General features: G+C 40.0%; 1 protein-coding gene across 1 annotated transcript; it reads left to right on the top strand.

The window, feature by feature from the left end:
* Positions 1-2,761: 2,761 nt before the first annotated feature.
* LOC134486928 (glyceraldehyde-3-phosphate dehydrogenase-like) lies at positions 2,762-3,499 on the top strand. Its single transcript, XM_087551505.1, has one exon. The coding sequence runs from the start codon at positions 2,884-2,886 to the stop codon at positions 3,367-3,369; it is 486 nt and encodes a 161-aa protein (XP_087407631.1). The 5' UTR covers positions 2,762-2,883; the 3' UTR covers positions 3,370-3,499.
* The last annotated feature ends 15,013 nt before the right edge of the window (positions 3,500-18,512 follow it).

Below are 18,512 nucleotides of genomic sequence, written 5' to 3' on the forward strand. Positions count from 1 at the left end.
CTGGAATCCTGGCTCTTCTCAGTATTTCTCATCCCACCTCCTACCATAAACTTTTCCAGCTCATGGACTTCCTTCCCTCAGCTTTTCATTACCATATAACTCTGCCATTTCAGCCCTGTGCGCTCTCTCTCTCTCTCTCTCTCTCTCTCTCTCTCTCTCTCTCTCTCTCTGTGTGTGTGTGTGTGTCTGTCTGTCTGTCTGTCTGTGTGTCTCTGTCTTTTTATCTGTATCTCTGTCTCCGTGTGTGTCTTTCTCTGTCTCTCTCTGTCTCTGTCTCTCTATGTCTGTCTCTCTGTGTCTCTGTCTCTCCTCTCTCTCTCTCTCTCTCTCTCTCTCTCTCTCTCTCTCTCTCTCATCTTCCTTGGTGACCTTTGCCTACACTGCACTTTCTTTGCCTTTTCTCTCACTGCCCCCCTCCCCCTCATGGCCAAGTCCAGTCTGATGGCCATGTTCAGTATACTACTCTCTCTCCCTGTTCTTGACTCTTTCAAATGCCTCTGGCTGTACTCTCCCCCATATCTGCAATAAAAAACTTCCCTTTAATCAAACCTAGGAGCAGTAATGTCCTCAATTTATAAAGAAAAGAGGGAAAAAAGATGGATGTAAGAAAAGGAAGGGGTTGAAATCCCTAGAGTAAGCAAGCATTCTCTTAATAGAAGTTGGGAGGTAGAGTAAACACAGTGCCACCCCACAGAAAAGAACAAAGGCATAAACTAACAAATACTTAAGTACTACTACAGCTCAGCTACCAATCTTTGTCCTTAGGAACCAAGAGACATTGCACAATTTGTGGAATTATCATGAGCATTTACTGCATTGAGGAGCAGCATAAACAACAGGAGAAACATGAAGCATCACCAAATGTGATGATCTTACCCCATGGTGAGAGCAAAGCAAAACTGAACCATCTAGAAGTATATAAAGAAGACATTGATCTCATAGGTAGGGAGAGCTCTAGGGGTCATCCCAAAAGCAGCAGTCTCCCAGAAAACTGGAAACACAAGAAATTTGCCTGGGGTGCACATCTAAGTCATTTAAGAAAGAACATTAAGAGTGCAGCTATTTCTGGGCATACTCAGGTTGTGATCATGGTTAAGGGAAGCACATGCTTATCTTACAATGATAAAGCACAAATTCAGAGGGGAAAGTGAGACGTTTCTTCTAGGATCCCTGAGTGAATGAGTCCACACTGCTTGATGCCTCACTGGTGCCTCAGAAAGATTTTAGCTGAAATGAAGAATAGCAAAGTGTGGTGGTTCATGCCTGTAAGCCCAACACTGAGGAAGTTGAGGCAGAAGGATTGCTGTAAGTTGAAAGGCTACCCATACTACAAAAAGTAACCCTGCCTATCAAACAAAAACAAACCTCCCAGCCTGCCAACGGGCCAACCTAATCTAGATAGTTCCTCAATGAAGTTCTCTGTCCAGTTGATGTTAGGTTGTGACAAGTTGACATTTAAAATTAACCATCACAGCAATCATTGTCTCCTGTGGAAGATGTGTGCCATCTCCATGCAAGGTCTTCTCTATTCCCAACAAAAATAAAACAGCTGTGAAAGGTCTTTTAAAAAATTAGTTAAGGAAAAACAAAATGCAGTGGGGTTTACATGAAAGGACGTTTAGGAGAGAATTGAAAACTCTCCTGGTTCAAAGAAATCCCACAGTGATGAATAAAGAGCATGGAACCAAAGATCAGAGTAAACCTTATGTGTAAACAGTGAATATGGAGAAAGTAGGAGGACGAACAGAAGCCCCAGGTTAGCTCCCTATTATAAGTCATCAAAGGACCTGTGTGTTCACTCTTCCCAAAGAAGATGTGTAAGAGCCAAGAGTACAAAGAAATGTTATTTGACAGATCTAACCATAAGAAAAATAAAAATCAGATCTGTAATCAAGTTAACCTTAATCCTTGATAGGATGATAACTATCAAAAAGATAAGCTATAAGTGTTGGCAAGGAGACTGAGGAAAGGGAGCACTTATGTACTGTTAACAGAAATGTAAATTCAAACTAAAGACACATATGGAACATTCCAGAAAGACAATTTTCACCGAAATTTCTACAAGTAGTGTGTTAACATTAATCTCTTTAAAACAGTAAAAATGTGACATGATATTTAATTTATCATCTTTACTAATTTTATTTTATTATGATGATATTAATCCTGTAAAAAAAAGGCAAAATTTGACATATTTAATTTTAGTCTTTACTAATATTATTTTATTGTCTTGAATTTTTGTGGTGCTGGAATGTATCCCAGGGCCTTGTGCACGCTATTTAAAATGCTCTGCAGCTCTCTGCTCCTCCCTGTTCCAGAGATAGCCGCATCTTCTTGTGCAGTGCCATCCTCATCTCATAGACAAGATGGTGAAGGTCAGTGTGAACAGATTTGGCCATATTGGGCGCCTGGTTACCAGGGCTGCCTTCTCTTCTGACAAAGTGCAGATTGTTGCCATCAACAACCCCTTCATTGACCTCAAATACATGGTCTACATGTTCCAGTATGACTCCATCCATGGCAAGTTCAACGCCACAGTCAAGGCTGACAATGGGAAGCTTGTCATCAACGGGAAGCCCATCACCATCTTCCAGGAGCGAGATCCCGCTAACATCAAATGGGGTGACTGACGCTGGTGCTCAGTATGTCGTGGAGTCTACTGGCGTCTTCACCACCAAGGAGAAGGCTGGGGCTCACCTGACGGGTGGGGCCAAAAGGGTCATCATCTCTGCCCCTTCCGCTGATACCCCCATGTTTGTGATGGGTGTGAACCACGAGAAATATGACAACTCCCTCAAGATTGTCAGCAATGCATCCTGCACCACCAACTGCTTAGCCCCCCTGGCCAAGGTCATCCATGACAACTTTGGCATCGTGGAAGGGCTCATGACCACAGTCCATGCCATCGCTGCCACTCAGAAGACTGTGAATGGCCCCTCTGGAAAGCTGTGGCGTGATGGCCGTGGGGCAGCCCAGAACATCATCCCTGCATCCACTGGTGCTGCCAAGGCTGTAGGCAAGGTCATCCCAGAACTGAATGGGAAGCTCACTGGCATGGCCTTCCGTGTTCCTACCCCCAATGTATCCGTTGTGGATCTGACATGCCGCCTGGAGAAACCTGCCAAGTATGATGACATCAAGAAGGTGGTGAAGCAGGCGTCTGAGGGCCCACTAAAGGGCATCCTGGGCTACACTGAGGACCAGGTTGTCTCCTGTGACTTCAACAGCAACTCCCACTCTTCCACCTTTGATGCTAGGGCTGGCATTGCTCTCAACGACAACTTTGTAAAGCTCATTTCCTGGTATGACAATGAATACGGCTACAGCAACAGGGTGGTGGACCTCATGGCCTACGTGGCCTCCAAGGAGTAAGAAACCCTGGACCACCCAGCCCAGCAAGGACACTGAGAGCAAGAGAGAGGCCCTCAGTTGCTGAGGAGTCCCCATCCCAACTCAGCCCCCAACACTGAGCATCTCCTTCACAATTCCATCCCAGACCCCATAATAACAGGAAGGGCCTAGGGAGCCCTCCCTTCTCTCTTGAATACCTTCAATAAAGTTCCGCTGCACCCTCTCAAAAAAAAAAAAAAAAAAGCTCTGCCACTGAATCACTTCCCAACCCCTGAAATTACAAACTTCAACAACAGAAATATAAACTCATCTTAGTTTAAATTAACTTTATTAAGAAACTGGCCTGACAAAGATTAAAACAGAGACTGAAGGAACACCCATTCAGAGTCTGCCCCACATGTGGCCCATACATATACAGCCACCCAATTAGACAAGATGGATGAAGCAAAGAAGTGCAGACCGACAGGAGCCGGATGTAGATCGCTCCTGAGAGACACAGCCAGAATACAGCAAATACAGAGGCGAATGCCAGCAGCAAACCACTGAACTGAGAATAGGTCCCCCGTTGAAGGAATCAGAGAAAGGACTAGAAGAGCTTGAAGGGGCTCGAGACCCCATATGTACAACAATGCCAAGCAACCAGAGCTTCCAGGGACTAAGCCCCTACCCAAAGACTATACATGGACTGACCCTGGACTCTGACCCCATAGGTAGCAATGAATATCCTAGTAAGAGCACCAGTGGAAGGGGAAGCCCTGGGTCCTGCTAAGACTGAACCCCCAGTGAACTAGACTGTTGGGGGGAGGGCGGCAATGGGGGGAGGGTTGGGAGGGGAACACCCATAAGGAAGGGGAGGGGGGAGGGGGATGTTTGCCCGGATACCGGGAAAGGGAATAACACTTGAAATGTATATAAGAAATACTCAAGTTAATAAAAAAAATAAAATGTAAAAAAATAAAAAAAATAAAAAAAATAAAAATAAAAATAAAAATAAAAGTTCAAAAAGCTTGAGAAACACATACAGACACAGATACATTCACTCTTGTTGGGATCCTATAAAAAACACAAAACCGGAAGTCAGAGTATCTGCTGGAGGACCTATAAAATGAAAAAAAAAAAAAAAAAAAAAAAAAAAGCTCTGTCACAATGTAATGAGACAAAGATCCTCTGAAGTTGCCACTGGATTCTTTTGTTTTCATCTTCTCTGAGCATAGGGCCTACCTTTAGTTTCTTCCCCAAGTTCAACTGTCTTGGAGAGAACTAATTTTCCACCTGCAAGCGGTTAACAATTGAAACTACCTTTTTAGGCATGTAGAAGTTTGACCATGTCTCCCTTCAGATTAAGAAACACATGGTGTATTGTTAAACTGGTTTTAAGTATGACTTTCCATTTTATTGATGTCAGAAGTTAGGGGTCTTAAGAAGTGTCATTTTTCTCACTCTATTCTACATAGTTTAATGAGGAAAAATAAAGAAATAAGCTTTGGGTTTGATAGAGAAAAAAAAAAAAAAAAAAAAGAAACACATGGTGTGCAGGCCTTGGGCATGCTGCCACAGTCTCAGTAAGTTCATATGTGTGTTGGTTACACTGTCCTTAGAAGGCCGTGCTCCCTTGGTGTCCTCCATCCCTCTGGCTCTTACCATCTTCCTCTCTCCTTTTCTGCAGGATTCCCTGAGCCCTGAGAGGAAGGGATTTGATAGAGACATCCCATTGACAGCCAAGCATTCCAAGGTCTCTCACAGTCTGAATAGTGTGTGGCTGTGGGTCTCAGTATTTGTTCCCATCTACTGCAGGTAAGAGTTTCTCTGATGAGAGCTGAACAAGACACAGATTATCTACTTATTTATGTATTTATTTATTGCTATATTTCTTTAGCAAAACATTAGTATTTGATTTTCCTCTTGGTCTCTGACCTACTAGTGTCAGGTTCTTTGCCACCCAACCAGTGATGGGTATGGTTCCATAACACAGACTGAGTTGTAAATCCAATTAGATACTGGTTTGCACCATTATATCTTTCAGGCAGGTCACCAACTAAAACGAAATCACTAATGAAAGAATAAATAAATGTATAATGAGGAGTATAACCATCAAAGTAATTTGATTAGCGTTTTCCTGATGACTAGGTCTATTGGACGAAAGTGCTTCTCAGCCATTTATGTTTATTTTCTTTCTTTTGAGAACTCTACGTTTAGATCTATAGCCCAACTTAAAATTGGGTTATTTGTTTTCTTGATATCCAGTTGTTTTTTTTTTTTTTGAGTTCTCTATATACTTTGAGATTGGAGATGGTGATACCTCTTAAAGTTCTTTGATTATGCAAAATTGTGTTTGCTGGTGTGTGTGTGTGTGTGTGTGTGTGTGTGTGTGTGTGTGTGTGTGTGAATACATATGAAACTAAATTTTCTATTAAGATCGTGAAGAATTGTGTTGTAATTTCCATAGGAGTTGTCTTGGATTTGTAGATTGTTTTTGGTAGAATGGGTATTTTTAAATATTAGTTCTACTGATACATGAACATGGGAGATCTTTGTGTCATCTAATATCTTCTTAAATTTCTTTCTTCAATGTCTTAAATTTTTTATTATACAAGCCTTTCACTTGCTTGGCTAGAAGGCCATTGTGAAAGGTGTTGTCTCCTTGATTTCTATATCAGTACATTTATCATTTGTATATAGGAAGTTTACAATAAAATACTTTTTCATTTTAAAATGAAAAATTTTAATGCCCTGAAATAATTTATGCAGAGGGGTAAGAACATATAAGAATAATACTTATTTATAATACTCAAAGTTCATGTATTTCAAATGCTATATGTCGTGTGTGTGTGTATGTGTTATAATTTTGTTGTCCAAGTTAGGGTTTCTATTGGTATGATAAAATGCCATGACCAAAAGCAAAATGAGATGGCAAGGATTTAATTTAGCTTGCAGTTAAACTTCACAATTCATCATTAAAGGAAGTCAGAGCAGGAACCCAAGCAGGGTGGGTACCTGGAGGCAGGATCTGATACAGATGTCTGGAGGGGTGCTGCTTACTGACTCACTCATAACAGCTTGCTCAGCCTGCTTTCTCATAGAACTCAGAACCACTAGTCCTGGAGGTGTCATTATGGTCAGTATCTGGGCCCTCACACATCAATCATGCATCCAGTAAATGTGTTACCAACTTCCCCACAGGCCAATCTGGTAGGAGAATTTACTGAGTTGAGGTTTCCCTTTCCAAGATGACTTTAGCTTGTGTCAAATTAACAAAAGACTGACTCCACACCAACTAAAATGAAATCATTAATGAAAGGGTAAATAAGTGTATAATGAGAATTATAATCATCTCCCTGCATGAGTCATTTATATGATCATATTATTATCGAAACATTCTTATTACTGTTGAATATTTTCTATAATGATAGTAATTTATAGATGTTAGAAGCTGAGAAAATCAGTATCCCTTCATCTTAGATGTGATACAAGATTACATAAAACTTCCCTTAAACTACTAAAGCTCCTGCATTTCCAAAATGTATCAACTTTAAAGAAGAAATATAAATGAATAAATCGAGCTCTCAGCATTAAGAATTATGAATGGATGAACAAAGAACACCATGTTAAATTGATCAAATTTCTGTCATCCCTTATTAATGTAGTTCCATTCCATCTATTTACATATTATAGCATGCAATATACTATTTTTAAAATTTATTTATTTATTCTTCTATCATATATTACATCCTGACTGCACTTTCTTCTCCCTCTACTCCTCCAAGCTACCCCCTCCACTGCCCTGTAGCCAGATCTACTCCTCTTCTTTTCCTGTCAGAAAATAGCAGGCCTCCTAGAATATCAGTCAAATACTGTATAACAAGTTACAATAATGTTGACACATACTCATACCTTCGTATCAAGGCTGAATGAGATAATTCGGTAGGAGAAAAGGGATCACAACAGCAGGCAAGAGTGTCAGGGACACCCTCACTCCCACTGTTAGGACTCCCACACAGAGCCACACACCCATAACCTATATGCACAGGACCTAACTCAGACCCATACTGGCTCTCTGATTATCATTTCAGTCTCTGTGAGCCTCTATGAGCCTTATTTAGTCAATTCTGTGGGCTGTGTTCTTATGGTATCCTTGAGTCCTCTGATTCCTACAATCCTTCTTCCCCCTCTCTCATGGGGGTTACCCAAGCTCTGCCTGAAGTTTGTCTATGGGTCACTGTATCTGTTCCCATCAGTTTCTGCATGAACCCTCTCTGGTGAAGATTAGGCTAAGCTCCAGTCATTAAGTGTAGCAGAATCATTGTGTTGACTTTTTTTCTGCCAGTTGTGTTTGGTTCTATCCTAGGTCTCTAGGCTATCCAGCCTCTGATTCCTGGTCACCCATGCAGTGTCAGTAGTGGGCTCTCTGTCATGGCATTGGACTCAAATTGGATGAGTCATTGGTTGGCCACTCCCACAACTTCTGCATCACCATTACCCCAGCTCATTTTGCAGGCAGGACAAATTGTACGTTGAAGGTTTTGTGCCTCGGTTGACATCCCAGTCCCTCCACTGGAAGCCTTGCCAGGTTACAGAAGATGTCTGGTTCACACTCCATAGTTGCCATTGATAGCAGTCTTTGCTACTATCACCCTCATAGATTCCAGGGAGCTTCCATTGCACTAGGTTTCCACATAACCCTCAAAATACCCCCCACACATGCACACAATTCTATTCATCTCTCCAGTACTCTCACTCTTCACTGTGCCTCCCAGCCTAATCTCTTCTTTTCCCATCCTCACTCACCCCCAGTTCATCTGCAACATCTATTCTATTTTCTCTGCACCCCTACCCTTTCAGCCTTCTTAGTTACTTAGACTCTCTGGGTCTAAAATCCACAGGTATTGTAGCATGATTATCCTTTAGTTGATAGCCAATATCCACTTATAAGTAAGTACATATTGTGCTTGTCTTTCCGGGAATACATTAATATCATGTAACACATATATAATGCATATTTTAATATTGCCTGTATAATATATAACACATTTTCCTTTTATTGAAAACAAATTTCTTTCTCATATAATATATCCTGATTACAGCTTCCCCTCCTTCTCGTCTGCCGGTTCCTCCCCCACTTTCCCTGCCATTCAGATCCATTCCCTTTCTGTTTCTCATTTGAAAAGAACAGGCTTCTAAAGGATAGTATGAAAATATGACAAAATAAAGTATAATGAAACAAAGTGAAAATTCCCACATGGGAATTGAATAAGATAAGGGGAAAACCAAAAGCCCCACCCCCAAAAGGCATAAGAATCAGAGCCCCACTCATTCTCATACTCATGAATCCTACTAAAACACTAAACAGGAAGCTATAACATATTCACAGAAGACCTTGTGCTTGCTGCCTCAGTATCTGTGCTTTCTTATGACCTTTGCTCAGCAGAGGTGTTCTCCATCTGGTCTGACTCTTACACTTTTTCCTCCTCCTCTTTTGCAACGTTCAATAAGCCTGAGATCAGAGGTTTCATGGAGATAGCCCATTTAGGGCTGAGTGTCCCAAGGTTTCTCACTCTGCATAATGTCTGACTGGGAGTCTCTGTATTTGTTCCCATCTGCCACAGGAGGAAGCTTTTCTGATGATGGCCGTGCAAGGCACTGAACCATGAGTATAGCAGAATCTCATTAGAAGTCATTTTATCACTAAATTTTTACCAGTAGTATTTGGTTTTATCCTAGGTCCATGTGCTATCTAGTCTCTAATTCTAGGTCACCCAAGCAGTGCCAGATACGGGTTCTATCTCATGGAGTGAGCTTTAAGTACCATCAGATATTGGTTGGTAGCTCAACAAGCATTGTGCTACAGTTCCCCTAGCTTATCTTGCAGACAGAACACCACTGTAAATCAAAGGGTATGCTGCTGGGTTGACTTCTCTTTTGGTTGCACGCAGAGTACATCCCTGTACAACGTTAGACTGTAGGTGTGATGGCTTCATGTAGGCACCAGCTTGAATTCTCCAAATTCAGTGAGTTGTAAGGTGTTGTTTTCAGTTATGTGTCAGTTTGTAGGCAGCAATCTATCATCTTGGCAACAGCCTGGGTTGTTTGTGGATTCCTGTAGGCTCCCTTTGGCCAACACTCAATTAAATGTAACCTAATCCTGATACTGAATCTTCATGTAATGACAATAAGTGATGAGTTGGGACTCTGTCTCCCCCATTAATTGGTAACTTCATTTAGATCACCTTTATGCGTGTAATTATTTTAGGAAATGCTACAGCATTGGGTTTTGATATTACCTCTCAAATGGCCCTTAATTTTAGCTGTCTCTCCCATATACCTACCTTATCCCCTTTCCCACCCCATTTGTTCCTCCCATTCCATTTTCCATCCATCCATAAGTTTTCCCCACCCATCCATTCAATTTCCTTTTCCTAACATCTATTTTTATCCTCCAGTCCTTTACTGTATACTTACCCTCTGTGGTTCTATGGATGGTAGAATGGTTACCGTTTACTTAATGGCTAATATCCACCTACAAGCAAATGCATACCAATTTGTCTTTCTGGATCCAGGTTATCTCACCTGGGTCTCAGAGATTTTTTTTCTAGTTCCATCTATTTGCCTGCATTTTTATTTATCTATTTACTTTCTTTCATTATTTTCTTTTATGTTTTTTATTTTTTTACACAGATCCTCCCTCATCCACCTCTCCCTTTCTTTTCTAAAATGGGAAAGCTCCCTCTGTGTGTTGTCCCCCAACACCATTTTGCATACCAAGTCACTACAGGACTATTAACTGCAAATTTCATTATTTTTAATGGCTGAATAATATTCCATTGTATCAATGTACCATGTTTTCTTTATCCACTGTTTTGTTGAGGGACATCTGGCTTGTTTCTCTCAACAATTTCTGGCTGTTATGAACATACAGCAGCAGTGAACATGGTTGAGAAAGTGTCTTTGTGATAGGATGAAACATCCTTTTCGTATATTCCCGAGAGTGGTATAGCTGGATCTTGTGTTAGATGGATCCCCATCTTCCTGATTAACAGCCATACTGATTTCCATAGTGGCTGTACAAGTTTACCCTCCCAACAGCAATGGATGAGTGTTCCCCTTAGTCCACCTCCTCGCTATAGTATTCAATATATCTTACTATACTCGTTATATAATACATTAGTATAAATATACAGACATATATGCACAATATATATTTCAATATTACTCATAAGTGTATCGCTTTTACATACCCTCCTTTTCTTATTCATTTATTTTGTGAGGGGGGCCCAATATACATGGAAATGTCAGAGTATAACTTGCAGGAGTTGGTTTCCTCTTCCTACCATGAGATTCTTGGTATCAAACCTAGGTCATCAAGCCTGACAATTCCCATTTTTACCCACCGAGTCATATAGCACAGGGTTCTATAAACTCCTTAGTATAATCAAAGTCAAAGTAAAAATGCTTATTAACTCTTGGATACAGATAAAATTATTTGATACAACATGAAAATTGAATACTTTCAACTTAGAAATAAGAATGTTATTAAAAGGATAGTGTGTTTGTCAGTTTAATTTCCTTTAACTCAAACTATACCTGTAAAATGTAAACTGACTCACATCATGTCTTTTCTAGGATAAATCACAGTAAACAACAAGTTCTCACTCAAAAAACCATACAAACAAGACAGCCCAGCTGATAGGATATAACCATAACATGAAAGAAAATCATCCTCCATAGAATGAGCGTTGCTAAATGGCTTTTCTGAATATAGAAGAAAACATGCCAAAGATTTACATATTCAGATGGATAATTGAATTTCCACATGTTTACATTACCTTTAAAGGGAAAAGGATTAGCTTGACTTCTAGAAAAGAAAATTGATTGATCATCAATGCACTTTGGTGTTCAGAAGGCAACACAGATAAAAGAAAGATGTGTTGGTTTCTGGTTGATACTGTAGCTCATTATCATAAATGCAGGGACTTAAAATAGCACAAATTTCATTTGTTCTTGTTGTTAGCCCCACTCATATGCACAGGGCTCTTATCATTTAAAAGTGCATTGCAGGCAAGTTGTTAAAAATACTTTCCCTATTGTCTAGATCTTGGCTGAAGCCCCAGTGTATTGAGGGCATATGTGTTCAAAGGAACTTGGCATGATTTCCTGAACCTTGATTCAGTGGAAACAATTGTAGTTTGGAAGATATGTAGTTGTTCTTTTTAATAAGATATAGGTAGTAAAATTCTACAGGGCTAATTTGCAGCCTCCAGCCAGCTATAACTCCAAAATATATACCTACAAAAAATAAATTTTGTATAAATTTAATCAGTAGTTTTTAAAAGAGTAGCTACTGGATCAAAGTTGCTGCACACTAAGAATCAGACAGATGGGCCCACGGTAAAAATTACTTGTCCTGTAAGCCTGATAACCTAGGTTTCAGTGCCAGGATGCCTGAAAGCTGGAGCCCATGACACCTGGGATTACAAGTATCTGTAACTCTGGCACTCCTGTGACAAATGGGAGGTAAAGACACAAGAATGGGGTGGGAGAAATTCAGGGTCCATGGGATTGTAAAGTACAGCAGCAAAACAAGAGAGACTCTGTCTCAAAACAAAGGTGGGAGTTGAGATCTCACTCCTAAGGTTGTTCTCTGATCTCTACACACATGGCATATCTGAACCTACACACACATAAATAAGTAAAAATTTAAAGTTTGTCCACAACTGTGGTGTCTCTCTCTAGGTTTTTAACTTGCTTATTAATAATAAAGATGTTCAGGAATTCCTAGATAGGACAACATTATCCAGTCAGTGAACAAGTTTCCTTAGGAAGTATCTAGGTGGTATCACTATAAAAAAGGCTAAATAGAAATTAGGTAAACATTGTAAGTTAGCTTTATAGGATTATTGAAATCTGTGTTCTTATGTTGAAAATTGCAAAGCAACAGAAAAGTAGCCAGGCAGTACAGTGAACTTTTTCACACACTAGATTCCCAATTTTAGTGTTTTACTACATTTTCTTTGTGTCTTAATCTCCACATATGTATATGTGACTTGTATACACACATACATATGTGTGTGTATTTACTGAACTATTGAAATGAATGTAAAACCCTGAAAAAAAAATACAAATTCACCAGAGAGAAAGAACTACTTTCATAAACCTACATATTAATGTGCCATGCCACGTTCATTATTTACTGTGCCTTGGTTTGTAAACCTTCCCTTTCTACTCTTTCTGCCCACTTATTCTTACTTCTCTGAGCTCCTTTTCTTTCTCTAACATAGCCTCTCACATCTATTCTTCGAAAATTAGGGAAATATAAGTTAAATCAGTGACACGGAAGATTTTATGGTACTTACATACATAATATTGCATGATAATTATGGTGGGTTTAGCCCAGCATATTTACATAGATGAATATCTCATTACAACCCTGTAATTTTATAGGTAACATTGAGTAGTACAGTGCTATAAAATAAATATTCATGTCTAATAATAATTCATCATGACAAGAACTTTGAATAAATGACAGAAGAGGTGGCATGTGATTCTAAAAAAGTTGTTAATTCAAAAAAGGACTGACTGAGATTAGAAATACTTTCTGTGTGCAATTGTTAAAGATGACATACTATTTTCATCATGAGAATCACCAAATGCCATTATGATTTTTTCAGAGGATTTATCTCATGCTCTGCTGGATCCACCACCTTTAAACCTATGACAAGACAAACATCAAATCAGAAAACCATAGGACAGAAAGCCTGCACAGTGCATTGAATATGGTAAACACAGCAAAAGAGAGAGGAATTAGGACAAGGTACATCCTCCAAGGACATGCTCCTACTGTCCCACTTCAACTAGGCCCACTTCCTGGTTTCTATCAACCATCAATACTGCCAGCAAGTTATGGAATTAGTAAACAGATTAGTCCACTAATTACTCCATAGCCTTCATCATATAGTCAACTATGACAGCCTTTTAGGAGGAGATTTCATATCTAAGCCATAAGAAATATGAAACAAAAATATAAGAACATAAAAAGAAATTGTCCTGTATAATACAGTTTGGACCTACGAACACCAGTCCTTCTTTCATTAAACAGTGACTTCTGACATCCTGCCATTTTGCTGAAAGTGTGGATGATTTCCACAAACTTTCTGTTGGAATGCATGTCATCTCTTATATACAATATACTTTGCAAATAAAAATAATTTGGTATTTTTCTTATTATGTTCCTTTAATCTCCTTGCTTATTGCTCTGGAACTTGCCTAGAAGCCTCTTTCCTGGAGGCCAACTCTCATGTTATCCAAAGTTGTGATGCAAGCATCCAAGGGAGAAAAATCAACCAATAATCCTATAGCATAAAGCTTACAAACTACAGAAATGACTGCACTGGTAAGATATCCCCCATAGTACAATAGTGGCACTGTTATCTTAGGGGCAATCAACAGCTTTCTGGCTAAACTTAAGGCTTCTTCAATAGAAAAGAATTTTGCCTATTATTATAAACCTAGCTGACTACCCTGGGCTGGAGAGTTCATAGATCCCAGAAGAGAACATACTACTATAAAAGTAATTTTATTCAGATATAATTGCTCTCTTGGAGGCTTACCGCTTAATAAGCTCATTCTTTCTAGTTCTTTCTGAACTCTGGCTGGCTGATTCAACTCAGCTGTTCTGGCTCAAACTCCTCTTCAAGCTGACTGATTCAAAATGGCTTCTCCAGCTTCTCACTGAATTGCTCTGCTTTGCCTCAAACTAATTACAGTAAGGTTCCTTTTCGTTCTCTGGCTTCAACTGCCTCTGCTGACCTGTACTGGGCTGCATGAATTCAACTTCTCTGCACTGTACTCACTGCGCTAACTCCCAACTCCTGACTGAACTGCTCCAAACTGAACTGAACTGCACTGCTTCCCTGCACTACCAACTGCTTCTCTCTCCTTGTACTGTTTTTAAGTAGCTTCTACTAAAATTTTGGAGATGGATGGGTGGCCCCATCCTTCAACCAGGGTCCATGCCTAACCTCTGGATATGGTCTCTACAGGAGAAGTATAGCTGGGTCCTCAGGTAGTTCAATGTCCAATTTTCCGAGGAACCTCCAGATTGATTGTCCTATTTCTCCACATTCTTGACAGCATCTGTTGTCACCTGAGTTTTTGATCTTAGCCATTTTGACTGGTGTGAGGTGGAATCTCAGGGTCATTTTGATTTGTATTTCTCTGATGACTAAAGATTTTGAATATTTCTTTTTGTGCTTCTCAGCTATTCAATATTCTTCAGTTGAGAATTCTTTGCTTAGCTCTGTACCCCATTTTTAGTAGAGTAATTTGGTTCTCTGGAGTCTAACATCTTGAATTTTTTGTATATATTAGATATTAGCACTCTATCAGGTATAGGATTGGGAAAGATCTTTTCCCAATCTCTTGGTTGCCATTTTGTCCTAATGACAGTGTCCTTTGCCTTAGAGAAGTTTTGCATTTTTAAGAGGTCCCATTTGTCAATTATTGATCATAAAGCATAAGCCATTGGTTTTCTGTTTAGGAAATTTTCCCCTGAGCCCATGTGTTCAGGGCTCTTCCCCACTTTCTCTTCTATTAGATACAGTGTATCTGGTTTTATGTGGAGGTCCTTGATCTACTTGGTCTTGAGCTTTGTACAAGGAGATAAGAATGGATCAATTTGCATTCTTCTACATGCTGACCACCAGCTGAAACAACACCATTTGTTGAAAATACTCTTTGTTCCACTGAATGGTTTTAGCTTCTTTGTCAAAGATCAAGTGGGTACATTTCTAGTCTTCAATTCTATTCTATTGATCTACCTGCCTGTCTCTGTCTCAATGCCATGTAGTTTTTAATCACTATTGCTCTGCAGTACAGCTTGAGGTCAGGGATGGCGATTTCCCCAGACGTTCTCCCGTTTAAAGGAAATACAGGGATAAAGAGTGGAGCAGAGACTGAAGGAAAGGCCATCCAGAAACTGTTCCATGGGGATCTGTTCCATATACAGACACTAAACCCAGACACTATTGCTTGTGCCAAGAATTGCTTGCTAACAGGAGCCTGATATATCTATCCTGAGAGGCTCTGCCAGAGCCTGACCAATATAGATACAGATGCTCATAGCCAACCATCAGATGGAGCACAGGAACCCCAATAGAGGAGTTAGGGGAAGAACTGAAGGAGCTAAAAGGTTTTGCAACCCCACAGGAAGAACAACAATATCAACCAACCAGAACCCCCAGAGCTCCCAGGGACTAAACTACCAACCAAAAAGTACACATGGAGTGACCCATGGCTTCAGCTGCAAATGTAGCAGATGATGGCGCTATGTGGCATCAAGTGGAGGGGATGCCCTTGGTCCAGTGAGGGCTCATGCCACAGTGTAGGGGTGTAGGATGATGTCACAGGTGAGGCAGGTACAGGATAGAAGGAGGCCTGTCATTGGAGGAGAAGGAAGGATGGGCAGGAGAGAAGTTTGAAGGAAGAGGAGGAGACTAGGGGAGAGAGGAGGAGACAGGGAGGAGGAGAGGGACTGAGAAGCCGTGGCAGGACAAGATGGCAGATGATGTTAAGATTCTGCTCTGTGTATTTACAGGTTGTTATTAATGTTCTCAAGGGATGGATAGTACCGGGCATTGTATGTTTAAGTGGGCAATTATATCTTACCAATTAGATCTAAAATTATTGTGTTGTGTGTTCTTTTGTGTGAGGGTTTGAGTGTAGGAAAGTGTGCGGCTGGGATGTGTTTCCACCAAGATAATCTAGCAGATATCTGGGCACCACGGTACATAGCTAGCAGGATAAAAGACACTGTTACTTTTTATTATTTTTATATTTTTACAACAACATAGGAGGATGCTAGGTTGGTGTAGCAGGAGTGGGTAAGTGGGTGGAGAAGCACCCTCATAGAAGCAGAGGGAGAAGGATGCGATGGGTGGTTTATGGAGAGGAAACTGTGAAAGGAGATAACATTTGAAATGAAAGTAAATAAAATAACCAATACATTTAAAAAATAATAATACAGAATGGCTGGAATGAAATTTAAAAAAAATCTTCTGTTTCCTGTGCTGTTCTCTTGAGAGTTAGGCACATGCTATCTCTGATTCATTCTGTCAAATCTTTCTCTGATTTGTCACTTTGTCTGCCTCTCAATGGGTATCAAACATGGCTTCTTCCTTCTACAAATTAATTTTACCTCAAAGGTGTGTACTAAGTGTATGTCTGTATTCCAGCCAGAGGGATTAAAAGTGCATGGCATGTCTTCATTCCAGCTGGATCTCACAAACCTAGCTCTTTGGATGTGATCCCTTGCCAAAGCAGCCATGTTGCTGGATTAAAATTCCTCTAAATACTACTGCCATTTTCCTAAACCAATATAAGTTCTAACTGTATTCTAGAGACATATCTCTACACCTACAGATAAATATAATTATTACCTCTCATCAAAGAAGTTTGTTTTTTCAACAGAAATCCTTATAGAAACCCACAACTGCCCAAACTATGGAGTATGAGTGCCCATGGTGCTGGCCACAATGAATACATCTTCAGTACAATTACTACACATAAGGATCGGGGAACACTACAGAGGGCAGAAAGATTGCAAAAACTAGAGGACTAAGTCACCTGCTTCTAGATAGACTCGTGTATACATAGCAGGAAGACTGCAGCCATGAAATCTGGTTGACTACACGTGACCTGCATAATAATGCCAGTCTACTTGCTAATAAGGATAGGAAAAATCTCAAAATGCCCCAATTCTAGATGAAAAGCTTCAGCCACTCCATGGCCGCTGAGAGAGAAGCAGTCTTCTCCAAAGAGCCCTTGACAGGTTATCCAATCCCAAGTGTTCAACCCTAATGAAGTCTATACAGGGGCAACACTAAATAGACTCAGGGGGTTTTAGATGTCTGTGTGCACAAATAAAGATTATAAGAGAGGTCATCAACTTGAGAAAATGTGAAGAAGAAACATGGGAAGCAATGGAGGGGTGTCCGGGAAGATATATAAATGCAGTTCTCGTGTGCAAAATTCCTAACTAAAACACAAACATTAAATTAAAAGAATACTAAAATGAATGGAAATGAATGTAAGTTGACTGTTCTTTGCCACCTTTTTAATTTTAAAGCAAACTCTAGTCCATTAAGATAAAAGTATGATATTGCTTTCTTTCTACCTGTCAACTCTTAGTATGATTAATGTTTTTGCTCAAATGCCTTCGGTGATGAAATAATAACCATGCTTGCATTGAAGAGATAAAACCAAGAGAATGTTGTTTTCTCTACTTAGAATGAAGTAATACAAGACAGAGTTACCCAAAAGGTTTCTAAAATAATATATGTGTGTATATAGAAAGAGAGAGAGAGAGAGAGAGAGAGAGAGAGAGAGAGAAACAGAGAGAGAGAGAGATTGATTTATCCTGAGTCTAGCTTACCTCACTATTATCATCTCTGGTTGCATCCATCTCTAGAAAAATGATGCAGTTTTGTTCTTCTTTGAGGCCGAGAAGTCCCCATTGGGCAGGTAGAGAACACTTGATATTCAGCCACCTTTGGCAGAGGCATAGCCTGCTTCCACACCTCAGCTTTGTTTTTGTTCTGAGAACTGATTTCTCTATGTGCACCGCAGTGCTGTGATCCCACCAGAGCTTACACTGAGTGGGTGCTTGTGTCCTGTTCGTTGGCGAGCTGTTCCTGAGCACCGTCTACTAGCTAACCACAACACAAACACCATCCAAACTGTAAATCCTGATTTCATAGTTCGCTAGACATTATAGATTCTCTTCCTACTGAAATATCAGTATATCAGAAATGCTTTTATTTTCCAAAATCCATCCTCATTAAAATGGGACTTTTAACCATCTTTTTATAAGCCCTTTCTAAGAACGTTACTTAATATCCTGTTACAAGTTTGGGGCTCCTTTCTTTGCAATGACTTCCTTCCATTTTATTTGTCTTCATTTCTGCATTAATTCCTGAGGAGCAGCTTTCACTGTATTCGTAGTCTAGAGATGTAGATTGTTGTTACCTTTGGCTCATTCACTAGAGCCGTTCTCATTTGCTTTGTTGGAAATGATATTAAATTTGGAGGTTAGACTCTTTGCTCAGTAATAAATCCTCTGTGGTGGTTAATTCCCACTGACAACCAGATTGGATTAAGGAACACCTCCTACATTA

Source organism: Rattus norvegicus, chromosome 5 (assembly GCF_021556685.1).
Source record: "Rattus norvegicus strain SHRSP/BbbUtx chromosome 5, alternate assembly SHRSP_T2T, whole genome shotgun sequence".
Taxonomy (NCBI): Eukaryota; Metazoa; Chordata; class Mammalia; order Rodentia; family Muridae; genus Rattus; species Rattus norvegicus.